This window comes from Anolis sagrei, chromosome X, assembly GCF_037176765.1.
Source record: "Anolis sagrei isolate rAnoSag1 chromosome X, rAnoSag1.mat, whole genome shotgun sequence".
NCBI lineage: Eukaryota > Metazoa > Chordata > Lepidosauria > Squamata > Dactyloidae > Anolis > Anolis sagrei.
This window is the reverse complement of record NC_090034.1, coordinates 91,132,916-91,159,406: the sequence shown is the minus strand read 5'-3', so window position 1 is coordinate 91,159,406 and position 26,491 is coordinate 91,132,916. Positions and strand designations below refer to the sequence as shown.

The window sequence follows — 26,491 nt, the reverse complement described above, 5'->3', positions numbered from 1 at the left end:
TATTTGTTGCGCACACATCCAACATTTATTGGAAGTATTCTTGTAGCACTTTGAGAGTTTCTGTGGCATTATATACAATCTATATATCTCCTCTTGATATATAGATGGTATATCTATATTAAGTCATAGGCATAAATATATTTAAGCCTCTGATTCCAAACTTTTCCCCATTTTTCTAAATTTATTGAGTGACTAATATTTGCCACCCATTTAACCATGCATTCTTTGATCCGGTCAGTTTCTGTGGCCCATTCCAATTTAAAAAATTGTAAATTTTTGTAATTATTTTATTTTCTGATCTCATCATACTGTCTCAAAAAGAGTCTTTTTCAGCAAAACTTAACTCTTATCTTTCTTAAATATTTATTTGGTTTGTCTGTGTTGGAACCATGAAAAGTTTCTAAATTTTTGTTTGATATCTCCTTCATCTCTTAATTCAATTTTCTCTCTTTAATATATCCCTGTAAGTTGGGCAGATTTGCCACCCTAATTCCCTTCTTTGAAAAGCTTCCAATGAATAGAAAGGGTAAGATTTGAACACCATGAAAATGTTCTGCTGCACCATAAATTAAAACGACTATTATTACTATTGTTTCTGAAAATTCTCTTTAGCAGTTATGAATGTGTTTAGGGGCTACTTAGGGACTGTGAAAGTCCCCCAGTTCCTATATACTGGACAATTGCTACTGTGATCAATGGGGGTCTTTCCCCTTATGGATTGAGAAGCAGCTGATGGACAGTCCCAGCCCTTTGCAATCCAAGTGGCAATCAAATAGGGGATGAGTCACAATGCAGAATGAGATATGTTGCCTATCAGAACACAGCACTCAGTGGGTGTCACCTTTGCACAACAGGGCATTTTGCATGATGCACCATTATGCACTGATATTCACTAGTATAGTTATGTATCATGTCGGGAGCACAACTCCATCCATGGAAGAGTTATGCATTGTAGCTTCTGATGCAGATTTCCAGTCACATTTTGGAGAAATATCAATCTCTTAACCACAGATCAAAATGTCTTACCAACCTTTCAATCCTTTGCACCTTTCCTATTATCCAAATCACTTAGTTCTCTCCACTTTTAATTTTATTGGAAGGAAACATCTCCTATTAGTGGGAGTGCCATTTGGGGAAACCTGTGGAACAAAGACTTTAAGTTTACAGTGGTGACTTCAATTAGTGGGAGTGGAAGATTTTCTTTCAGTTTGAATCAAAAGTGCAGGCAGGAGAGAAAATTGGGTTAGAAATAGAGCAGAAAACAACTCTACTTTGGGGTGTAAACCTAGAACTGAATGCCCCTACTTCCTATGTATGTATATTAATATTTCAGATATAACTCACCAATTTATCACCTAGAAACAGTAAAACCATGTAATCATCTTAGTGTGCCTTTTTCTGAAGAGAAACTAACTACTTCCGATTATTGGGGATATGTATGCATCTAGGCAGTCACATTTGGCCAACTCGGCATGGTGTAACACATAGTAACTCATATCAATTTATGAAAACACAGAACGTTTCACAACTGTACCATATTTATTCCATTTGTGAAATAACACATTACAAACATTTTCAGATATTGACACCTGACATGCTGCAATCCACTTTTCAAACCTGTTTCTGTCAATTTCAGGAATACTGTGGGATCTAGTTTGGTACTCTGGAATTGAGCTTCAAGACTCCAGTGGGACAGAATTCAATTTTAGGAAAATATCTCCTACTACTTCATCACACTACAGAAAAAAAATCCACTTAAAATCCCGTTTCTGCCTCCTGCAGAATTCTGGGGTTTGTAGTTTAGTGAGGCTGTTAAAGGCTCCTCCCTAAACTATAAACCCCAGAATTCTTCAGGAGGCAGAAACTGGATTTTAAGTGGATTTTTTCTCTAGTGTGATGAGGCGCTAGAAAAGAACTATATTTTTTCATTCCCTCTTATTCGATACAGCCCTTGACTGGTGTATGACCATAACAACCATCTTCCAGAATATGGGGCACATAATATGCACCAATTCAGCAAGGTGTTATGGTTGATGTATTCCAACACATCTAGAAGACACGACTGCTCATTCAGGGACCTTATTTCTAGCATGGAACACAGTGGCATGAGTTCCTACTGGAATCCTTTTTCTGCCTCTGAATAATCTCTTTGGGCAGGGAAGAGCATGGGTGAACTTCCACCTCTGTGATCCCCTTGTGAAACACCTCTATGGGTTCAGGCCTACTGGAACTCATTTTTGGTCAATATACTCTGTGAATCAGGGTTATTTGTATGGTAGGGTTGATTCTGTGAGGTAGGCGGGATAAATTATGAATGGTGTTATGTCCTTTGGGAGCTATTTCTTCAAGAAAAAATAGCCATCAAATTTTGGGAAGGGTTTGTGAGTCTCAAGAGTCAGCATGTTGTAGTGTATAAGGTTACCTTGGGCAAATCACATTCAGTGCCACAGAGGAAGTCAAAGGCAAAATTCCTCTAAACAAAACAGACCTTGCCAAGGAGAAGGTCAACATAGATTGGAATCAATTTGAAGGCACAACAACAACAACAACAACAACAACAACCACAACAACAACAGTAATGGGCCTTCAGGGGTGGCCATAGCAGTTTACAAATCCATTTAAATTGACATTTAGGGCCAAAATTAATCCCGGAGATGCTTAAATTGAGAGTTCTGCCCTTCACTATTTTTACCATTCCTCCAAATTTTCACGCTCTATGATTTTTCATAATTTTCATAGCAACAGCTTTAGAATCCTCCACACTTTTCTCCTTGTGTAAAATAGGTGGCAGCATTCACTGCAAAACAGGCTCTTGTGGCATTTCACACACAACTGAAAGTCACACATATTCTGATCAGTGCATTTCAAAATATCTTAAAACCAGGGAAGGCAGCCATAGGTTTAAACAAGAAAAATCAACACTGTTAGTGCAAACATAAGCAAGTCAAAACCTTTTTTCCACACAAATCACAACCTCCTGCTTTTAAAAGTCTCTTTTATGCTCTGCTTGCTCTTCATAGTTTTAAAATAAAATTTCCCTCTGAATTTCATTTTCCTCCTTGCTTTATCTTCCGGTACTGGTTTAACCTTGTTAACTATCGATTTCCCCACATCTTGCTCAACAACTCTTTCTGCCACCGGAGGCCCTATTTCAGAGGGAGCTCCATCCTATAATGACTCTGGTCAGTGCTGAAGAAACACTTGTGTCCATACATCCTGTAAGACGATGCTAACAATTCAAGCTGAGGCAATCAGACAATTTTACTCAGCTTTTCAAAGCAACTAGATACATTTCCAGGGTGTTCCATGACAACAGAGCTAGCCCTTCTATAAGGCACAGTGATATAATTTTCTTGAGTGGCAGACATATTAGACAGTATTCTAGCTATTCTTTTTGAGTGCCAGGCACCATGACTGTTCCACTGTGCAACACAGTCTATTTTATTCCCCAAAGGTCTCTTGCTATCAGCAACTTCTAATTGCCAGTCCAATAAATTTCTTTAAGTTTGGGGAGGAGATCATATTGTCTTTTGCCTCCACCAACAAATGTCTTTGCAAGACAGGGACCAATGAGTTGCACTTCCTGTTCTTCAATCCTTAAGTATGATGTCAAGGGGAAACCATACACACTACTTCCTCTTTTCCATTGGAGAGATGGGTGTCCTCCCTCAACTTGTCAAAAATTGTGAGGTCATGGTCACCAAATTGGGTTCCTCCATTCATCCCCAGGAAAACTTCTTTCCCATTCTGGTTGGAGAATGGTAGAGTTCACTTATCATTCTTTTCAGATTTCAAAAACCAGGAGGTAAGAAGACTGACTTTGATTCCTCAAGTCAGTGAGAAAAATACTTACATCAATGTTTTGGAACAAAAATTCTAATATCAGGCATGACTTGCGAGTTTCCGTTCTGGAGGAAACTATTCCTATTTCACTGTCTATTTGACAGGCACAGAAAGAATTAGGAAGTTCCCATTGAGATCGGAGGTCATAGCTTTGAAGAGCAAATGGACTCTTGAGGGCTTGGTCTCCTCAGGCTTGGAGTCTTTCCGAAGAAGACCTTATGGATCAAAGAAGGCAAAGTAAAGATCCTTTTTGCCCAGCTCAGAAAGTTCCAACATGAACGCTGTACAGCAGAAGAAGAAAAGTAGAAGATGATGGGGTCCAAACTGGCACTGAAGGTGCTGGGAATCAAGGCTTCGTCCCTCCACTCTGGACTTTCCCACTTGATGAAACCAACCACATGGGAGATGTTGTAGGGTGAAAAACAGATGATGAAAATAGTTAAAGTAGCTGCCACCAATCCCACAGCACGTTGCTTTTTGCTCTTGCGGATATGAGCTGATGAAATCACAATCCTCATAAAGCTGAAATAGCAGAAGCAGGTGATCAAGGAGGGCACCAGGAAGAGGACAATGCCCAGCTCTAGGCGGACAGGGAGCAGGATGGTAAGCTGTTCATTTGTGAAGTTCCTGTAACAGAGGTCATTGGAGAAATTGACTGGTGGAGAAAAATTGTACGGGTGAAACTCTGTGATGTACACAATGCTGCAGTGCCCAAAACAGCAAGTCCACAGGCTTAGGCTGGCCACTACTACGTAGACCAAATGGCGCCTCAGCCTGTAGTGTATGGGGTATGCAACACCTAGGTATCGCTCCACGCTCACTGCCGTGAGGAAAAGGGTGCTGGTGTAGATGGTGCTGAAGTAGAGAAGGCCACTAAGAGGGCACAAAAATAAAGGCAGAGCCCAGTGGCCCACAAACTGCTCAGATACCTTGAAAGGCAAGAAAGCCAGGAAGATAAGATCAGAAAGAGTGAGGTTGAAGAGCAAGATACTGTTGGGAGTTGCTTTGGTCCTCAACTTCTTAACAAGGGCATGCAAGGCAAGCAAGTTGGTGGGAAGCCCTGTTAGGATGGCGAGTACATAGATGGAAAGATAGAAGCTCCGGGCTTCATAGCTGGAAGGCATGTTGGAGGCTCTTTACCTGTTGAGAGAGAAATTACATCTGAGTCAATGTATAAATGATGAGAAGAGACAAGAAATAATATATTTCACATATTCTTCTCAAGCATTCTGGCCAGAAATATAGAAATATTTTTCTGGGACTTGGACAATTCAGGATAATCCATGTGTTGGTAATACTACCATTATACCTCTGTTTAATATCTGCCATCCATATCCATGCCCTGCTCACCCCACCAGCATAATAGATATCTTGAGCAATGATTAATTGATTTGCCCCAAGGAAATGAGAAAATAATGTTTCCATTCCTTGTTTGATGTTTTGTCATATGTCTGTTATAACAGGCTGTGTTTAACAATTTGTGTTTATATGTTGAGTTGTTTAAATTTTGTTAGTATGGATGTATTGTTGTTGTATTCAGGCATTGAATGTTTGCCTTTTATGTTTTGAATCTGCTCTGAGTCCCTTTGGGGAGATAGAGCGGAATAAAGTTATTATTATTATTATTATTATTATTATTATTATTATTATTCAGTTCTTGTGGGTTTTTTCGGGCTATATGGCCATGTTCTAGGGGCATTTCTCCTGACGTTTTGCCTGCATCTATGGCAAGCATCCTCAGAGGTGGCCTCACCTCTGAGGATGCTTGCCATGTTCTAGAGGCATTTCTCCTGACGTTTCGCCTGCATCTATGGCAAGCATCCTCAGAGGTGACCTCACCTCTGAGGATGCTTGCCATAGATTCAGGCAAAACATCAGGAGAAATGCCTCTAGAACATGGCCATATAGCCCAAAAAAACCCCACAAGAACTGAGTGATTCCAGCCATGAAAGCCTTCGACAATATTAATATTATTATTATTATTATTATTATTATTCTTACTACTACTTCAGATTAAATACTCTAATTCTACATACATTTTAATATTATTTTTTTAATTTGGAATTGTATATGTTTTAAACTATGTGTGGTTTTACTTATTGTTTACTTGTTATTTTATATTCAATTTTGAAGCCCACTTTAGAGAAAAAGCAGGATATAAATGACAGAAGTTCTCTACAGAAGAGATATGAGAAAAGCATACATCTTAGCTGTCCTGAGACCCCTTGAGGAGACAGAGTTGCCTATAAATAAAGTTTATTATTATTACATATGTCTATCTCCCCTCTTATTTTTCTTACTGGTTCTTTTCTAGTTTGGACTGATTTTTCCAGCCAGATTAATAGATTAATAGTGCAACTAGGGATTCAATTATTCATTACTTTTCTTTTCAAAGGAAGCAATTAACAATTTTAGCAATTATCTTGAAAGAGTGAGAAAACCTTAGAACGCCACCCAGTTTTTGAGACCTATTTGCAATTCATGAGTTATTCCCTATTATTCTGTGAAAAATTGAAACATGGCTATTTTGCACAGAAACCTTTTTTTTTTTTTTGCACAGGAAACTTTTTTGGATAGTATACATAATATTTCTGCATATGGACAATATTTCCTGTACAGAAATAATTCAATTTTTTTGCAACTAAAATGCAACTTTGTGCAGAATAAATCCAAAACTGCAAATATTTCCCAGGATTCTTCTCATTTGTGTTTCTCATTACTTGAAAAAAATATGTTTTTCAATGGTTTTTCAATTTTTTTAACTATGGTTTGTTTCACCCTTGGAGAATTTCTATTAAATTCTTCCCTCACTTCCTACTAAGATGGAAAACATTGATATGACAGAGAAACATAATTCTAGCAAGGTGAGATTTTGTAAAATGCCTAAAAGAAATCAGTATCCAGTATTTCACATTCATTTATTTACCCTATTTATACCCCACCTTTCTCTACCCCGGAGGGGACTCAAGGTGGCTTACCTATAGGCAATTATTCAAGGCCTTAGAACACATAAAGTAAAGGTAAAGGTTTTCCCCTGACATTAAGTCTATTTGGGGGTTCGTGCTTGTCTCCATTTCTAAGCCAAAGAGCCAGCATTGTCCATAGACACCTCCAAAGTCATGTGGCTGGCATGACTGTATGGAATGCCGTTACCTTCCTGCCGGAGCAGTAACTATTGATCTACTCACATTTGCATGTTTTTGAACTGCTGGGTTGGCAGAACCTGTGGCTAACACAGGGAGCTCACGCCACTCCCTAGATTCAAACCTGTGACCTATCGATCAGCAAATTCAGCAGCTCAGTGCTTTAACCCACTGTGGCACAGAACACATACAATTCCAATAACATAAAAATTAAATTAAAATTAATACAGTGGGTTGTTGTAGGTTTTTCGGGCTATATGGCCATGTCCTAGAAGTATTGTCTCCTGCTGTTTCGCCTGCATCTATGGTAAGCATCCTCAGAGGTTGTGAAGCCTACATATTAATACATATTAAACATTTAAAAACATTAAATTCGATATTAAAACCCCACCATCCATAATCTTAGTCCAAGGCTGTTACATATGAAATTTTATTGGTTTTATTGGTTTTAGTGGGTTTAGATGTAATGTATTGTTGTTGTTTGCTAATTTGCGTTATTGTGTTTTATTGTTGTTGTATGTTACGGGCATCGAATTGTGCCTTGTATGTGTAAGCCGCCCTGAGTCCCCTTTGGGGTGAGAAGGGCGGGGTAAAAGTAAACCAAATAAATAAATAATAAATAGTCATTGGACATTTTCCATATCAGTTATTGCAATAACAGGGGGTTATTGCATCCTGCTGTGTACTCTCTCTGGTTGGCATTGTGCTCTTCTCTTCCACTGTGACCATAAGTTCACTCTATGGTTAGCAATATTCTTAAAGAATTTCCTCCTTATTGGCAGCAGGCCCAGAAAATGTCAAGAGGAGACCTTAGTTTATAAACTATGCAATGAGACAGCTATGTGTTTAGATAAAAGATTTGGCCACCAGCCCTGCACCAGCCAACTGGCATAAAGCATTCTGGCCCCTTGGCATCCAACCCTTTGGTAACCCTTTGGTAACCCTTTGGTAACTCTTCTCTTTTTCACCCTATGTTTTCTGGCTTCCTGGGCCTTCTTGTTTCTAAGAAAATCACAGCCATCAGGAATGGATACATGGGTGGAATGGAAGCAGCACATCTCCAGGTGGTAGTGAACTTATCCATCAAATATATCCATAATGTTATTAATCAACAATATTCTGTCATTGACTCAGACAAATATACTTCACCAAACCACAATATTCCCATGAGTCTGTAGCATGGAGTCATGGCAATAAAAGAGGATTTTTTAAAATCATGTGCCTGCAATTCCCCATCCACTTTGGCAGCACCAGAGAGTAACAGATACAGAGTCATCCACAGCTGGGATCAGAAAAGCAAATTAACAAAGAAAATAAAAGCTGGACAAAGGTTAATATTCTTCTGGAACTGCGGAAGGTGAATGAAGGGTCACAACTGGAAGGGGGAAAGAACTCGGGGAGAACCATTTCCTATGACAAATAAAAACAGTGACAGGGAGCCTCGTGGCAGAGAAAGCTGTTTCATCTCAAAATTGTTGTTTGCTTTGGAAATGGGCATTTTCTATCATGCTGATTTGTGTGTGTTACTTCTCTCAGACTTTATCTGTTTACACTGTGATAGCAGCCTGGAGGTTTGCAAGAGCTGATCTGAGAAACAGAAAGTGGCTGCTGCATCCAGGGAGCCAGCCTGCTCTGGGTAAAGAGGAGCCCAACACCCCATTCATGTGCATCTTCTAAGATGGATGGAAAACAAAAACTCCCCAAAAAGATCCCAGAGGAGGCTTTATTCCTCGGGTTTTTTTATCTGCAAGAAAGAATCAGACTAATCAAGATCATTTTTTACAACTCTTGTAAGAACTCTGATATCTTGTCTCATCTAGATCAGTGGTTCCCAAACTTCTGTTGACCAGGGACCACTTTGACCAGGTACATTAGTACCAAAAGGGTTACAAATCAATTTTTGGTCAACTTTAGATTTGGTTTGGTTATTTGGGTTGCTTAAAATTGCATTGGATAGACCACATCAGATCTAGTTTCTGATTCAGAACTTATGCCATCCAGTAGTCATCATCTGCTCACCCAGAGAAAATTATATTTGATAATCTTGAACTGATTTGTTAGTAGTAATCTTTCATATATAGTCAGCCTCTCCACTCTCAACATCCCCATTGCTTCGGCACTATAAGAGGATTTTGCGAGACCAGTCACTCTTGTTGCCGTGTGGTTTTGAAGCAATAGTGTAGTAACGGCGAGGCAGAGGACCATATTTTCATCCTTGTGGATCACTGGTGGCCCACGGAGCACAGGTTGGGAACCACTGATATAGATGGATTACATGTGAGAGTCACTGGCTTGACTATGACTCTGGATGGCGTGATTCATTGAAATGTATTTTTTCTATGCATATTATGTTTTAATATTTAACTTATGTTTTGACTAATGTGGTATGATGTATTGTCAAAGGTTTTCATGGCTGGAATCACTGGGTTTTTGTAATTTTTTTGGGCTATATGGCCATGTTCTAGAAGCATTCTCTCCTGACATTTTGTCTACATCTATGGCAAGAATCATCAGAGGTCTCACAACCTCTGAGAATGCTTGCCATAGATGTAGGTGAAATGTCAGGAGAGAATGCTTCTAGAATGTGGCCATATAACCCGAAAAACCTACAACAACCCACTGATGTGGTATGTTTTAAGGCATCATAGAGGTGTAATTGTAAGTTGCCTTCAGTCCCTCTCAGGGTAGAGAAAGGCAGGATATAAATAAGGTAAATAATAAATAAATAAATAAATGTGTGCATTAACTTTTTGGAGAGAGAAAAACATTTCTGATGACTAATCTAGAACATAATCCCAAACTGTGCTGGTTTTTGCAATTATGCTCCCACCCACAATTAGCAGCATTTTAATTTATTTAATTTTGATCTTGTTCTTCACCTGAATGGGACCCAAGGTGGATCACAACATGAATTCATGTGTGTAAATTTAAAAATATATCATTAAAATTAGCCATATTAACAAGAACCAATATGTGTGTTAGAGAGAACCAGATAGTTCTTGTGATCTCTTGCAACTTTATGATTCTATCTGATCTCCCAGCACATCAAGTGGAAGAGGGCAGAGGGCCCAAATCATTATTTATTAAATCATGCATTTGCTCCTCTATTCTGAAAGTACTCCTCAAATGTCATGAAACCTTTTTTCTAAACAATTTTCAAATATTTTCTTATATTCTTTGATTCCCTATAGCATCAGTTCCCTAATTGTGATAATCTATGGAGCTCAGCAATAAAACCCAAATGGGGTAGCAATAGTACACAAATAGTACAGCAATTTTACACAAACAGACACAGGAACAGGGAGCCTATAACATTCTACAGCCTTTCCATCTTTGTGTTTCATTTCTGTGCCCTCCAACAGTTCACAAAGGATGGAACACTAAGACATATGATTGAGATAGAAAGGTTATCAATGGGGAGGAGCACACAAACCTGAACCTACTGGGGGGCCTCAGTGACATAGTGGGTTAAACTGCTGAGCTGCTGAACTTGTTGACTAAAAGGTCACAAATTCAAATCCATGTGACCCCATGGATCAGTCCATGCCAGAGCTCCCTGTCAGCCGTGGCAACCCCCAGCTCCTTCAAGGTCAAGCTTCCATCCACCTTGCCCATGGTCACCCCCTCTTCCTTTTCCCTTAAATTTTCCCCAGCATACTTCTCTTCTCCAAGCTTTCCTGTCTTCTCATTATGTGGCCAAAGTACTTCATCTTTGCCTCTAATATCCTTCCTTCCAGTAAGCAGTTGGGCATTTCCTGGAGAATTGACTGGTTTGATCTTCTTGCGGTCCAAGGCACTCTCAACACCACAGTTCAAAAGCATATATCTTCCTTCACTCAGCTTTCCTCATGGTCTAGCTTTCTCATCCATAGGTTACTCCGGGGAATACCACTGCTTTAACCATAAGGACTTTCGTTGCCAGAGTGTGGTGTCTCTACTCTTAACTATTTTATCTCTACTCTTAACTATTTCCTACTTTCTTTATACTTAAACTTTTCTTATTTATCCCCCTTTCTTTCTTTTCTTTGGTGTATTCAGCAAATCATAATTTGCTGCTTCCTTGTAAAGACAATTTCAATAAAACCAACATGCTTGGATCCTGATGCGTAGATTGTAAACAGTTTATGGGCCAGGGAGGGGAAAAAAGGTTCCCAATGTTGACATTCGATATCAGTCACTGTTAATAGCCTTGCAGAGAGTGATACTGTTCCCAATAGAAATAATTGCATGCTAACATAATCTACCGTTGCACAACAGCTTGATTAAGACCAACTAAAATGCCATATAACATTATCATAAGCAAGCTAATGAAATGCACCATGTGGTTGTTGATTAGAGATAAAGAGCTAAGAATGATACTTCATTCTGGGTATACAGGTCAGTGCAGAATCAAGATGAGATTCAGACAGAGTCTTCATATTCAGGAATGTTTGATAATGGGTGCTAAAAGTATAGCAAATAGTCTTTCAAAGTTGAGCTTCCCCATCTTTAAATACATTCTGGGATCCCCTGCCTTGCAACAGTCACTATCCTCCCTCTCTTTTTCAGGCTATCCTACATGATAGGATTGTTGTGTGAATAAACCGGAAAGAAGAGCCATGCATACTGACTTGAACTTCCTGGAATCAGGACAGAAAGGTGACTAATTCATTGTATTTGCTAAGAATGGATACATCCAATAATAGGGACTGGCACTGATGACACAGAGAACATATGTGTTCCTGGTGGGGACAGGTTGTCCAGTAACTAAGGTTAATTGCATCCTTCTCTCTTCTTCCCTCAGAAATAATGAGACAACTAGATGGAGACTGCCAGATGCATAGCCACACAGAGAGAGGTCCTCGGACTAAACTCATCCAGGCATTGTGTTATGATTGCTTGGAAATACATTCAGTTTTATTGTATAAAGCAGGAATGGGCAAACATGATAGCACTCCCTGCTTAGAGGACTGGCTGCCCAGTCATGGAAGGAAGGGAAGGAGGAAGGAAAGAGAGAAGGAAGGAAGGACAGAAGGGAGGAAAAGAAGGAGGGAAGGAGAAAGAGGGACAGAGGAAAAGAGGGAGGAAAGAGGGAAGGAAGGAAAGACAAAAGGGAAGGAAGGAAGAATAAAAGGGAGGGAGGAAGAAAGGAAGGAAGGAAGGAAGGAAAGATGAAAGGGAAGGAAAAGAGAAGGAAAGAAGGAAGAGAGAGAGGGAGGAAGAGAAGGAAGGAAAGAGAGAAGGAAGGAAAGATAAAAGGGAAAGATGGAAGGATGAAAGGGAAGGAGGAAGGAAAAAGAAGGAAGGAATGGAGGGAAGAAGAGAAGGAAGGAATAAAGGAAAGAGAGAAGGAAGGAAGGACAAAAGGAAAGGAAGGATGAAAGAAGGACTAAGGAAAAAAGAAGGATGAGAGGGAGCAAGAGAAGGAAGGGAAGGATAAAGGAAATAGATAAGGAAGGACAGACAAAAGAGAAGGAAGGAGGGAGAAAGGGGAGATGGAAGGAAGGAAGGATGAAAGAGTGGAAGAGAAGGAAGGAGGGAGGGTGAAAGAGGGAGGCAAGGGAGGAAGGGAAGGGGGAATGGAAGAGAGAAGGAAGGGAGGATAGGATGGTGAGAGAGAGGAGGGCCCGAGAAAAGATCCCAAGGGGCCACATTTGGGCCCCGGGCCTGGGTTTGCCCATTTTGGGTATAGAGAATAATTCCCTAACATGCTTTTGGAGTGTGCCAATGCAAGGAAAACACTGCACAGGAAACATTTAATTTCTCCCAAAGCAGGGAGAAAACTATGGAAATGATTTGTCCATGTATGCAAAGATTTCCCTTCCTCCTGAAAAATCACTTCCTCACACTACCCTACAGAAAAGCCTCTGTTTTTGGATGCAATATATATGAGACTAGCAAAGCAGTCAATAGAAAGAGATGAGAGCATAAGGTGACAGAAATGAAATTTATCCAAAACAGATGGCAAAGTGCCATTAGTAACAGTGGTTGCCCTGTGCTGTTGTTAGTGGAGAGGAAATTGCTGTGGATCTAACTCTATTGCCTTTGTCTCCTGATAAGGCGAATGAGACATTTTCAGATTGTTCACTGGCAAGATTAAGCTGATTTGCTTCTGGGAAGGTACTGCATGCCCTGGTGCTGATGCAATTATAGCAGGCAATCATTATGATTCAGCTTGACAGCCTCGGGATCCCTTCTAACTTTGAGATCAAGGAAAAGGAACAACTCCTATTATCTGTGTTCTGGATAAGCCTGATGGAAACTGCAGCCCCCAAACATCTGGAGGGTGACATGTTCCCAGTCCTACCTAGATCCCTTTGGGGATGTGCAGCCTAACACTGCTATAGATAAGCAGATTTGTGCTTTTATAAAACACGTCTATTTCACCCCAAGGACTGTCACCAATTCTCCCTAACATGTAATTCAGGCATGTAGCTTGAGGAGCTTGCCCCCCCCCCCCCCCGAAATTCTCATGGTGGTTCGCAAAAAGGCCTTAATGGTGCATTATTTAAACTGTTATGTTTATTCATATCATGATTTGATCACCATACTCAATATATCCCATATGCATGGGGGTATTGGGGTAATGATACAAAAGATTTGCTAGGGTAGACCCTCTTTCACTCAGACTCAGCCCCCCCCCCCTGAAAAAACTCAGCCCCCCGCCCCCCGAATCGAAATCCTGGCTACGGGCCTGATTGGAGCTTTGTTAAATGGGTCTCACACCAGGATCTTAGTTCTAGATTTGTTCTAGCAGCCCAATATGTGACTGCCTTCAGTACACCGCAATATCCCTCAAATGCAATATCCAAAAAAGTAGTTATGAGCATAAATCATCAAGAGAATTCCTGCCAATGAACAGTGGGGTTGGACTGGATGACCCTTGTGGTTTCTTCCAATTATGAGTCTACTAAATATGGTGGGGTGCAAAGAGATTGGACTACAACTCCCATCCTTCTCAGCAGGAACCACTGTCTAACCCAGGCATGGGCAAACTTCAGCCTTCCGGATGTTTTGGACTTCAATTCCCACAATTCCTAACAGCCAGTAGTTAGGAATTGTGGGAGTTGAACTCCAAAACAATTGGAGTGCTGAAGTTTGCCCATGCCTGGTCTAACCACTCATGATTCCCTGCTTGGGGAAAGATGAGTTCCTCCAACTCTCCTCTAACAACAGTAGACAGGGCTGGAAAGCATATTCAGAATTATTTATTCTTGGGTTAAAAAAACAAGATTCCAGACAGTCAGGAACCCTCTCTGAAAGCATAATAGATCAATGAGAATTTTGTACCATTTTCTCCTGCTATCCAGAGTGTTGTATAGAAATTATTCTGCAGAGAAAAATGTGTTGTTTATTTTTTTAGGAATATCTTCCCTGCCATTATCTATATAGAAAGTAGGTTTTCTGCACAAAAGCACTGCTTTGGGACAGGAAATCTGCATAACAGAACATGTGCTTTTATCCAGAGAATAATTATTGTGCAACACTTTAGGACTTTTGAATCCAGAGAGATTTATGTGGAAGATCATATAATTTCTCTCACACCAGGAATAAAAACCAGATTTTACTTTTTGTCAAAGATCTGCAGCCAAGCTACTAATAGGAGCTGATCACAGGGGGCAATACCACTCCACTGCTAAAACAGCTCCACTGGCTGCCTGTTTGTTTCTGGGCCCTATTCAAAGTGCAAGGCATAACCTAATCAATCCTACATGGTTGGGATCCAGCTTATTTGCTCGACCACATCCCCCTTTATGAACCAGACTGAGCCCTGAGATCTGCAGGGGAGGCTCCCCTCTCGGTCCCACCCCTGTCACAAGCTTGGCTAGAGGGAGCAAAAGAGAGGGACTTCAATGGCTCTGCAATGTCCTTACCAAAGAAATTAGATTGGCTCCTTCCTTGTTGATTTTTAGAAAGCAACTTCAATCTTGGCTCTGGAAGTAGGCTTTTGGAGACAATCAGTCTTAGATGGAGGTATTTTAATATGATTGATGGTTTTAACATTTTTAATGCTTTTATCCCAGCAAGAGCAGCTATTTTTTATGTTGATGTTATTTGTTATTGTTTATTTGTTCAGTCAATGTTGATGTTAGGTTATGTTCTTATATGTCAGGCATTCTCAAACTGCGGCCCTCCAGCTGTTTGGGCCTCCATCTCCCAGAAGCCCTAACAAGCTTGTTCAATTGTCAAAAATTCTGGGAGTTGAAGGCCCAAACAGCTGGAGGGCCACAGTTTGAGGATGCCTTTTATACATCATGTTATGTTCTTATATGTTTTCAGTAATTGCAATGGTTTTATTTTAAATTGTGTTAATTTGACCTGGGCCCCCTGGTGGCACAGCAGGTTAAACCACTGAGCTGCTGAACTTGTTGACCTAAAGGTTGGTGGTTTGAATCCTGGGGGCAGGGGGAGCTCCCGCTGTTAGCCCTAGCTTCTGCCAGCATAGCAGTTCGGGAACTGGCAGGAAGGTAGTGGCGCCCCATGCAGTCATGCCGACCACATGGCCTTAGATGTGTCTACGAACAACGCCAGCTCTTTGGCTTAGAAATGGAGATTAGCACCAAACCCATTGTCGGACACAACAATTTTCAGGGGAAATCTTTACCTAATGTGACCTATGTAGTATTTGTTAAATTGTTTTAACTGTTACTTGCTGTAAGCTGCCCTGAGTCTCTTCCCGGAGAGGGGACGGGATATAAATAAAACTTGTTGTTGTTGTTGTTGTTGTTGTTGTACTAAAGTATTTAGCATAATCTGTCATAAGATCTAATACATCACCAAACTACACACCCAGAGGATGCAGCCATGGCGATTGAAGTAGAATAAATGGTATTTAACTGCATGGTGCAAAAGGAACCGTAAGCCTAAAACATTTCATGGATTGCTATAAAAATAAATGATAGACCCTATCCCCTCACGCTCTCACCCTTTGGGGTGAGAAGGGTGGCATATAAATGTCATAAATAAATAAATAAATAATTCTCATGTACAAAAGACCAGATGGATTGGCAAGTGCATATTTCTTCAACACTAATGCTGGAACCAAATCTTCCATGGTCCCCAAAGGCATCTAGTTGCCACTTTTGAGCATCTTACTTAAAACAGCTTTCTCACTCTGCCTGATGGAAGTCCCAGCCATGGTTCTGATATCCACAGCTCAACTCTTACTGTGTTTTTTATTAAAAAAACAAAACAAAACATTAACATTATCAGACTATGACAAAACTAGACATTTTTGCAGTGAGGGAATAAGAGATGGTAGATTTAAGGTCCTCTGGGAACTCATATTCTGATCTGTATTCGCCTCTATGGAGCCAGGCTGAGCTCCGCCTGACATCATCCAGACAGAAAGAGTGAGACTCTTCAACCAAGAACATGCCCCTCTAGTTTGATCAACACCTAAAGAGGCAACGGCAGTGAATGTAATTTTTTCCATTGCTGTTGACACCAGTTCCCACTTAAATGGAGCCAGCACTCATGAGACCAAAAGAAAATGATTTTGACACAAGAGGCTGAGATTATAGTTGTGATTTCATGCTTTTTTAAGGTGCAGAATTAATGCAATTTGACACTATGTTAACTGTCATGACCAAATGCTATGGAATTATGGAAGTTGTAGTTTGGTGAGGCACTATTTAGCAGAGAAGGCTGAAGACCTTGTAAACCTAGTTGTGGGATGCTTGACACACCATATGTTTTAGATTACAGTTACCAGTAATTTCACTGTTGACCAAACTGTCCAGATCTTCTAAATCAGTGTTTCTCAACCTGGGGGTCGGAGGGTTGTGATGGGATGTGAGAGGGGTCGCCAAGGACCCTTAGAGAACACAGTATTTTCTGTTAGTCTTTGGGGTTCTGTGTGGGAAGTTTGGCCCAATTCTACTGGTTGATTGTAGGTGAACTATACATCCCAGCATCTACAACTCCCAAATGTCAAGGTCTATTTTCCCCAAACTCCACCAGTATTCACATTTGAGCATACTGGATGTAGGTGAACTCTTGGATGTAGGTGAACTACAATTCCAAATCTCAAGGTCAATGCCCACCAAACCCTTCCAGTATTTTCTGTTGGTCATAGGAGTCCTGTGTGCCAAGTTTGGTTCAATACTGTCATTGATGGAGTTCAGTATGCTCTTTGATTGTAGGGGAACTATAAATGCCAGCAACTGCAAATCCCAAATGACAAATTTAATACCCCCCCCCCCAAAAAAAATCCCTCCAGTATTCAAATTTGGGTGTATCGGGAATTTGTGCCAAATTTGGTCTAGTGAATGAAAATCCATCCTGCATATGAGATATTTACATGATGATTCATAACAGTAGCAAAAGTACAGTTATGAACTAGCAACAAAAATAATGTTATGGTTGGGGGTCAACACAACATGAGGAACTGTATTAAGAGGTCGTGGCATTAGGAAGGTTGAGAACCACTGTTCTAAGTGTTAAATTCCAAAATGCATACCGAGGGCTAACATATCCTTGCACAATGCACATACTCTTCAGGACAGGCTTTACAATTAGCTAGTGAGACAAGCAATGTATATAGCTGACATGGGACAGAAGAAGGAGAAGATAATACCTTCCAACATTTCACATATGTAAACTAGAACATGTGGGGCCAAGTAACATCAGTGTGTGAATATTTTTCTTTATTTCTCTTTTCCCCAGTCCACAGTAGGGAAAGAGATGGTAGCCTCCTCTTATGCCTTAGACAACAAAACACCTTGGGCTAAACCTAATTGCATATATCAATAAAAAACTCATTATTTAGGCACTGGATTAAGCTTTTACATCCCATGATGAGAAACAACCTTTATCATTCCAGCCATTGTGTCATGGAGCTCTGGTTAAACCCTTGTGCCAGCTGAACTGCTGACCTGAAGGTTAGCAGTTCGAATCCACGAGATGAGGTAAGCTCCCATCTTTCAGCCCTAGCTTCCCATGTGGGGACATGAGAGAAGCTTCCCACAGGATGGTAACACATCTGAGCGTCCCCTGGGCAACGTCCTTGAAGACGGCCGATTCTCTCACACCAGAAGCAAGCTGCAATTTTTCAAGTCACTCCTGACATGGAAAAAAGGGAAAATAGGTGCTGTAGTTCAACACATCTGCAGGGTTTATAACAGAGCATCATAGTCATTCCAAATTCCACTGTACATACAGCAGTACAATAAGTTGGGCAACTAACTAGATAGCCACCTGCCTGCATCTTTTTAAACTTTTTCCCACATTATGAGTGATGTGCAATTTGAAATTCTGTTGCCATTTCTCAGATGGACTCTGGCTGTGTTACAGACATAGCTTTACTCTGAAAATATGGCTAGGGCATTGAATGTTTCTTTAGAACTTGAGATAATTGAATCCACATCTCCACTTAAGCATAGAGAAGCTGCGGACTACAATATGGAAATATTTTGTAAAAATATGGAAAATTTGCTTTTGCCTGAGCCTACTGGAAAATACAATATTTCACCGTCACCACCACCACCACCCCCCCCCCCCCGCTCCAGTGAGTTACTTGAATGCAATTTGCTTTTGAAATCAATTTGCATCAATTGAAGTAGGATGAGGATAAAGAAATGAAGTGAGAGGAAGAGAGTAACAGAGAATTTTGGAAATGTCTGAAAAACTGGAATAACAAGACAGTCTTTGCCAAATTGGGATGCTTAGAGGTATGCAGATGAAAACTGGGATAGGTGCTGACAAGAAAATTCAAAGAGTCATCAAAGTGATGAGGAATGGATAAGCTACGGGATCCTGCAACTTTGATTTGCCTGAGTCTCCTGGGAAGTGCAAGATTCTCCTTTTCTGTTCCCATTTGCAAAATTAATTAAATGCAAACTGTGGTAATTTTGCAGTCTGAACTCAGTTTTCTGCAACTGAAGCAAGTTGAAGATGAAGGGGAAAATAGAAAGAGGAGAAAAAAACTGGGAGGTCTTAGAAAGTGGTTTAAAATGGGGGTGACAGAGAATTAATCAGGGCCTTCAATTCTAAATAGGAATATTTGGAAGACACGGTAACATGGGGCAAATTATATTGGATTAGGTTGTTGTCGGTTGTCAGAGGTTGTGAGGATGCCTGCCATAGATGCAGGCAAAACGTCAGGAGAGAATGCTTCTAGAACATGGCCATATAGCCCAAAAAATCTACAACAACCCAGTGATTCCAGCCATGAAAGCTTTTGACAGAATAAGGGGGCAGCAGTTTTCTGATCCAACCGTCATATTTTGGTTAAACCTTACACATTTCCAAGAGCTTTGAAGCAAACATTCCATAAAGTTTGAAGAGCTTTAAAATAAAGGGTGACTTCATTCCATTTTAATAAATATGCTTTGGAGAGAGAGAGAAGGAGGAAGGGTATCATTGTCCGTATTCTTTCTCTATTTACAATCAGTCAGTCCAAGAAGATTATTCATGAGTCTACCTCCAAGCTTTCGCTTATTTTTCTTTACAATTCCCGTCAATTATGACACACCACTTTAGTGGACAATTAAAAATACGTAAGTCAAGAAATTCGATTTCCCCCCTGAGCCATTAGCAGTAATGATTCTCCTTGTTGTCTGTTTTATGGAGTGACCAAAATGTGATGGCAATTAAAGAATAATTTAATGTGAGGCAGGGTGATGATGATGACCCACCAAAGTTAAATGTGATTCGAGAAATACAAAGATTGGGAACTAGCTGTCATGATGGGCCACAGAAAGCAACTATCGGTGCTCAAAGTGCTTTTTCCTTATCTAGGACACTTTTCCCTGGCCTGGGATCTATTGAATGTATTGAATTACAGCTCCCATCATTCCAGACAGACACAATGGCTTTTTTATAATCTCAGAAGTGAATTGAGAATATACTGCAAGTTGCCCAGGGGATGCCCGGAAATTTACTATCCTGTGGGAGGCTTCTCTCATGTCCCTGCATGAGAAGCTAGAGCTGACAGATGGGAGCTCACCCCATTCCCTGGATTTGAACCGCCGACCTTTCAGTCAGCAGTCCTGCCAGCACAAGGGTTTAACCCATTGCAGCACCAGGGATTCTACCTTTTTTCCTTAAACTGATCAGATGGAGTGAAAGAATTTTAATTGTCTTCTGAAACATCATGTACAAACTCCACTAAGGAAGCACAGCAAGTCTGTAAAGTTCTTTAACAAGAAGGTCTTTAACCTCAACAGCTGGGAGATGATCCAGACCTTTTGGAAAGTGTTTGGAAGTCTATTTTGCAATAGTGTTGTTCCATTTCTATATTTTTTTTCTCCACCACACTTGTGCAAGCACACAGTAGCAACTAAGATGTAGCTCAGTTTGGAGACTGGTTGGGGAGACTGGTGTAGAACATATATCTATCATCAATGCTTCTCAAATTCTACATGGCACAGAGACTTGTACTTTATTTTTTTAATACACCAAGGATTGGCACTATATTTGTACCTACTGCAACTTCTTTTTTTCTCCCTGAAAATGTAATATGAATTCATGGCTCATGGTTTATGGACTTGTGCCAATCCAGGGATAATCATTTGAACTTAAAACCCAACCATTCTCATCAGCACAGCCAATTCAACGAATGTGCGTTTTTTCAGTACAATGATTCCGACCCTTGGTTTACACTTTTGTTTATCCCAATGAGAATGGAGCCACAGTGACACAATGGGTTAAACCCTGGTGCCAGCTGAACTGCTGACCTGAAAGTTGGAGGTTCAAATCCGCGAGATGAGGTGAGCTCCTGTCTGACAGCTCCAGCTTCCCATGCAGGCACATGAGAGAAGCCTCCCACAGTATGGTAAAACATCCAGGTGTCTCCTGGGCAACATCCCTGCACACAGCCAATTCTCTCACACCAGAAGTAACACAGTTTCTCAAGTCACTTCTGAGACACAAAAAAGAGTCCCAATGAGAACAAACCTCTGAAAGTAATGGGATTTATTGATGTATTACTTACCATTCAACAATTGCTTCTCTGATCAGGACTAACCAGCAAGATTCCAACCATAAGCTCTCAGCCTTCTCTTGGTAGCTCCTATAAAAAAGCAGCACAGACAGCAACCAATGGGACATCATTAATATCATAATGATAAATAGACACAGTGGAGAAGGACAACAAGGATGATCAGAGATACAGAGAATGCAATACAGGAGGAAAGGTTGAAAGAACTGGGCATCACCTCAGTGAAGAAAAGACTGAAGGGGACATGATTGCATTCGGTACTGAGTGTCACAGAGAGGAGATTGCAGGATTATTTTGTTAGGTTTGAAGAGTAAATAGCACTTATGCAGCTGTTATTGATTCAATGTGTGTACTTGGGTTGGGAATACCAGTATAATTCAGATCGCTATTCACAAAGGTAATGTTTACACTTCTGGAGATAGCTACTAGAAGGACAGCAGTTACATGAAAAGTGTGTGGCACACAATTTGTTCTGAGCTCTGGACCATGCCTATGGTTGAGCAATTGGTTCCAAGCCACATAATTCATCTGATGGACAAAATTCCCCCCTAGGATTCGGTACCACATTTGTGCCCACTAGTTACAGTTGTTTATATCTTTCTGGGAAACTTACTAAGAACTACATTGGTCTAGGGACCGCCATTTATAGTAGCACTGCTTTGTAGCACACACGTAGAAGTCCTCCACTAAAAGAAAAGTCAGCATGCATATAGAACCCATTCCAAAAATTGGGAAAATAATATTTTTGGATGGCAACTTACAGATTCTATAAGATACAGCTTTTTTATAGGAGCCCTCTGTGGCGCAGTGGGTTAAACCCTTGTGTCGACAGGAATGATGACTGACAGGTCAGAGGTTCGAATCTGGGGAAAGCGCAGATGTGCTCCCTCTATCAGATCCAGCTCCCCATGTAGGAACATGAGAGAAGCCTCCCACAAAGATGGTAAAACATCAAAACATCCGGGCGTTCCCTGAGAATCATCCTTGCAGATGGCCAATTCTCTCACACCAGAAGCAACTTGCAGTCTTTTTAGTTGCTCCTGACCCAAAAAGAAAGCAGAATCCCCAAGCTTTGCTCTAACTGGGGCACCAGGCCTATTGGCACCAGGCCTATTGGCAGCTATGGGAGGGACATAGTTTACACAACCTTACAATCTCACTTATGATTTAACAATTATATGTCAATACTGCGCTCCAGATTTCACAACCACTATGAAGCTCAATTTTCTTGGAACTTTTCTTCCTTTTCTCTTTTACCTTCTCTCCAAATAATGAACTGCCTTCTTACTCATTCTTATAATCATAACAACACTTTGAGGTAGGTTAAGCTGAGGGATAGATAGGAGGGAGAAAGAGAGCGAGCAAACTGACTCAAAGTATCCATTTACACTAAAGAATTATAGAACTATTATTCCACTTTAACTGCCATGGATACATGCTGCGGAATCACGAGAGTTGCAGCTGAATGATCAGCCAGAGAGATCATAGTTCCACATGTCAGACTACACAGAGAAGCCACTGAAATTCACAAGCATGTCGACAATTTCAACAAAAAGGAGGAAACAATGAAAACGAACAAAATCTGGCTATGAGTACTTTAAAAAACTCTAAAATCAGGACAGTAAATAAAGAGGAACACTATGAAAATAGGGGAATTTCAGACAAGAAATAATCAAGGCCAGACAACACCTTCCAGAAAAAGGAGTTCCTCAGGAAGGAAGCAGCCAGACTTTGAAGCTGCAAGGCCATTCAAGGTGACCAATTGCAACAATCATACTTGCCTCAAGCAGACAAGAGTTCTTTCTCCCGCCCTGGACAGATTTATAAACCTCACTAGCCTCTGAGCATGCCTGCCATCGATGCAGGTGAAATGTCAGGAGATAATACTTCTCGAACATGGCCATACAGCCTGGAAAACTCACAGCAACCCTGTTTTAGCCTTGGTTTAGTTTACCTCCAGTTTAGTTTTAATTTTAGGATGCCTCTACACTGTAAAATTAATGTATTTTCACGCCACTTTAATTGGCATAGTACAATGCTATGGAATCACAAGGGTTATAGTTTTACAAGGTCTTTCTCCTTTTCTGCCAGAGTACTGGTACCTCATCAAACTACAACTCCCTTGATTCTACATAACATTATGCCAGAACCGTTACAGTCATGGTAAACTGCATTAACTCTACAGTATAGATCAGACACGAGCAAACTTTGGTCCTCCAGGTGTTTTGGACTTCAACTCCCACAATTCCTAACAGCCTCAGGCCCCTTCCTTTTCCCCCTCAGCCACTGGCTGAGGGGGAAAAGGAAAAGGCCTGAGGCTGTTAGGAATTGTGGGAGTTGAAGTCCAAAACAACGGGAGGACCAAAGTTTGCGCATGCCTGGTATAGATGCATCCTTTTTTTTCAAATGCAAACCTCCCCACCATTAGACATAACTCTAGCTTGGTCCTTTGGAATGCCTGACACCACTTTGTTCAGACCAAGCAACTGAAAAGTCACATTGGGAGGGAGGGGTGTATCTACACTGAAGAATTAATGCAGTTTGGCACCACTTTAACTGCCACGGCTGAATGTTATACAACCTTGTAGTTTTACAAAGTGTTTAGCTTTCTCTGCCACAGAGAGCTGGTGGCTCACCAAACTAAAACTCCCATGAGTCCCTAGTATTGAGCCACAGCAGTTAAAGTGATGTCAAACTGCACTAATTCTCCAGTGCAGGTTGTATTATATATGCATATCATTCATGACAGATGAATACAACAGCGTCTCAACATAAATGGACTGGCAGAACTTTGAATAACGGAAAATGTTGGATAATAAGGAGGAATTAAGAAAAAGCCTATTAAACATTAAATTATGTTATGATTTTACAAATTAGCACCAAAACATTATGTTTTACAACAAATCGACAGAAAAAGCAGTTCAATACACAGTAATGTTATGTAGTAATTAATGTATTTACAAATTTATCACCAAAACATCACAATGTATTGAAACAGCTGTGGATCCGGATGGGGGGCAGACTGTGTTGGATGATAAAGAATGTTGGATGAGCAAAAGTTGGATAGGCAAGACTCTACTGTATCTTTATTTGGTGTCTTTTATCTTTTTCACCATTTTGAGTTCAGTTTACTTTGGGTTGTTATGAGATTTCTGGGCTGTATGGCCAAATTCCAGTAGCACTCTCTCCTGATGTTATGCCCACATCTATGGCAAGCATTCTCTGAGGTTGTGAGGTCTGTTGGAAACTAGAAAATGGGGTTTATATATCTGTGGAACAGCATTTCTCAACCTGGGGGTCAGGACCCCTGAGCAGGTCACGAGGGGTTTCAGAGGTGTCGCCAAAGACCATCAGAAAACACAGAGAAGGCTGAAGATCTCTCCGCCTGTCCTTCTCTTCCTTTTTGAAAACACACGGCAAAACCTTCCACCAAAAGCCCTCCTCTGCTGTGATTGGCCAGCCTCTCAGCCAAGGGGAGGGCTGTTTCTGAAACTCCAAGCAGGGAGGGGAGAGCAGGCGTGCTCAGCGCATGGCAGTATGGTGCTCATGTGCAATCGAGGGTGAGCATGCAAGGCTGGAGGGAGGCTCGCACCAGCGAGTCCCTTCAAGGCATAGGATTTCTATATGGAAAGTTTGGCCCAATTCTATTGTTGTTGGGGTTCAGAATTCTATGTCATTCTAGGTGAACTATAAATCCCTGCAACTACAACTCCCAAAAGTCAAGGACTATTTTCCCCAAACTCCATCACTGTTCACATTATACTAAGTGTGTGTGCCAAGACTGGTCCAGATTCATCATTGTTTGAGTCCACAGTGCTCTCTGGAGGTAGGTGAACTACAACTCCAAAACTCAAGGTCAATGCCCACCAAACCCTTCCAGTATTTTCTGTTGCTCATTGAAGTCCTGTGTGCCAAGTTTGGTTCAATTCCATTGTTGGTGGAGTTCAGAATGCTCTTAGATTGTAAGTGAACTATAAATCCCAGCAACTAAAACTCCCAAATGACAAGATCAACCCCCCTAAATCCCACCAGTATTCAAATTTGGGCATATGGGGTATTTGTGCCAAATTTGGTCCAGGGAATGAAAATGCATCCCGCATATCAGATATTTACATTATAATTCATAACAGGAACAAAAATTACAGTTATGAAGTAGCAATGAAAATAATGTTATGGTTGGGGGTCACCACAACACGAGGGACTGTATTAAGGGGTTGTGGCATTAGGAAGGTTGAGAATCCCTGCTGTGGAATATCCAAGGTTGGAGAAAGAACTCTTGTCTTACTTTGCTTCTGTCAAAATAAATGGGAAGCATAACATTGGGACAGACTCACATGCATCATACACACAAACACACCCTTCTTGAGACTTACCAGGAAAGGAAAGTGAGGCTACTGCATCCTTACACTAACTTCAGCTGTCTCTTCCTTCTCCAGCTGCAAAGGGAAAGTGGATCTCTCTTCTTTGATCTTTTCCAGGATCCTTGCTTCTCCTCCTCTATCCAATCCTACTGAGTGTATCACAGAATTGGAATGGAGAGCCCGGTCACCCTCCACCCAATAGATCTCCCAAGGGGCGGGGCTAGAAGGTGAGTGGGCGGGGCCTCAAGAGGAGCTATCACATGGCTGTCTTTGGAGGGGGGGGGGGGGGGCTTCTGTTCAGAGCGTGCCTCCTGCATGACTCCAGCAATTCTTTACTAGATACTATAAAGGAGTCAAGTGAGCCTTTAAGGCACTGTTTCTCAACCTTCCTAACCCCTTAATACAGTTCCCTCATGTTGTTGTGACCACCAACCATAAAATTATTTTTGTTGCTACTTCATAACTAATTTTGCTACTGTTATGAATCATAATGTAAATATCTGTTATGCAGGATGTATTTTCATTCACTGGACCACTGTTGGGGTTGAGGGGGAGTTCATTTTGTCATTTTGGAGTTGTAGTTGCTGGGATTTATAGTTCCCCTACAATCAAAGAGCATTCTGAACTCCACCAATGATGGAATTGAACCAAACTTGGCCCCCTTTACTCCCATGACCAACAGAAAATACTGGAAGGGTTTGGTGGGCATTGATCTTGAGTGTTTGGAGTTGTAGTTCACCTACATCCAGAGAGCACTTTGGACTCAAACAATGATGGATCTGGACCAAACTTGGCACAGATACACAATATTACGAAACGGGATCACTGGTGGAGTTTGGGGAAAATAGACCTTGACATTTGGGAGTTGTGGTTGCTGGGATTTATAGTTCACCTACAATCAAAGAGCATTCTGAACTCCACCAATGATGGAATTGAACCAAACTTGGCCCCCTTTACTCCCATGACCAACAGAAAATACTGGAAGGGTTTGGTGGGCATTGATCTTGAGTGTTTGGAGTTGTAGTTCACCTACATCCAGAGAGCACTTTGGACTCAAACAATGATGGATCTGGACCAAACTTGGCACAGATACACAATATTACGAAACGGGATCACTGGTGGAGTTTGGGGAAAATAGACCTTGACATTTGGGAGTTGTGGTTGCTGGGATTTATAGTTCACCTACAATCAAAGAGCATTCTGAACTCCACCAATGATGGAAT

At 40.9% G+C, this 26,491-nt stretch overlaps 1 protein-coding gene across 1 annotated transcript; it reads right to left on the bottom strand.

Annotated features, from left to right (window-relative positions):
* Positions 1–3,951: 3,951 nt before the first annotated feature.
* On the bottom strand, positions 3,952–25,370 carry LOC132781413 (free fatty acid receptor 3-like). The gene is made up of 3 exons (XM_060785668.2): positions 25,281–25,370; positions 20,902–20,979; positions 3,952–4,983 (listed from the first exon to the last, which is right to left on the bottom strand). The coding sequence occupies exon 3, from the start codon at positions 4,965–4,967 to the stop codon at positions 3,987–3,989; it is 981 nt and encodes a 326-aa protein (XP_060641651.2). The 5' UTR covers positions 4,968–4,983; positions 20,902–20,979; positions 25,281–25,370; the 3' UTR covers positions 3,952–3,986.
* Between the last annotated feature and the right edge of the window lie 1,121 nt (positions 25,371–26,491).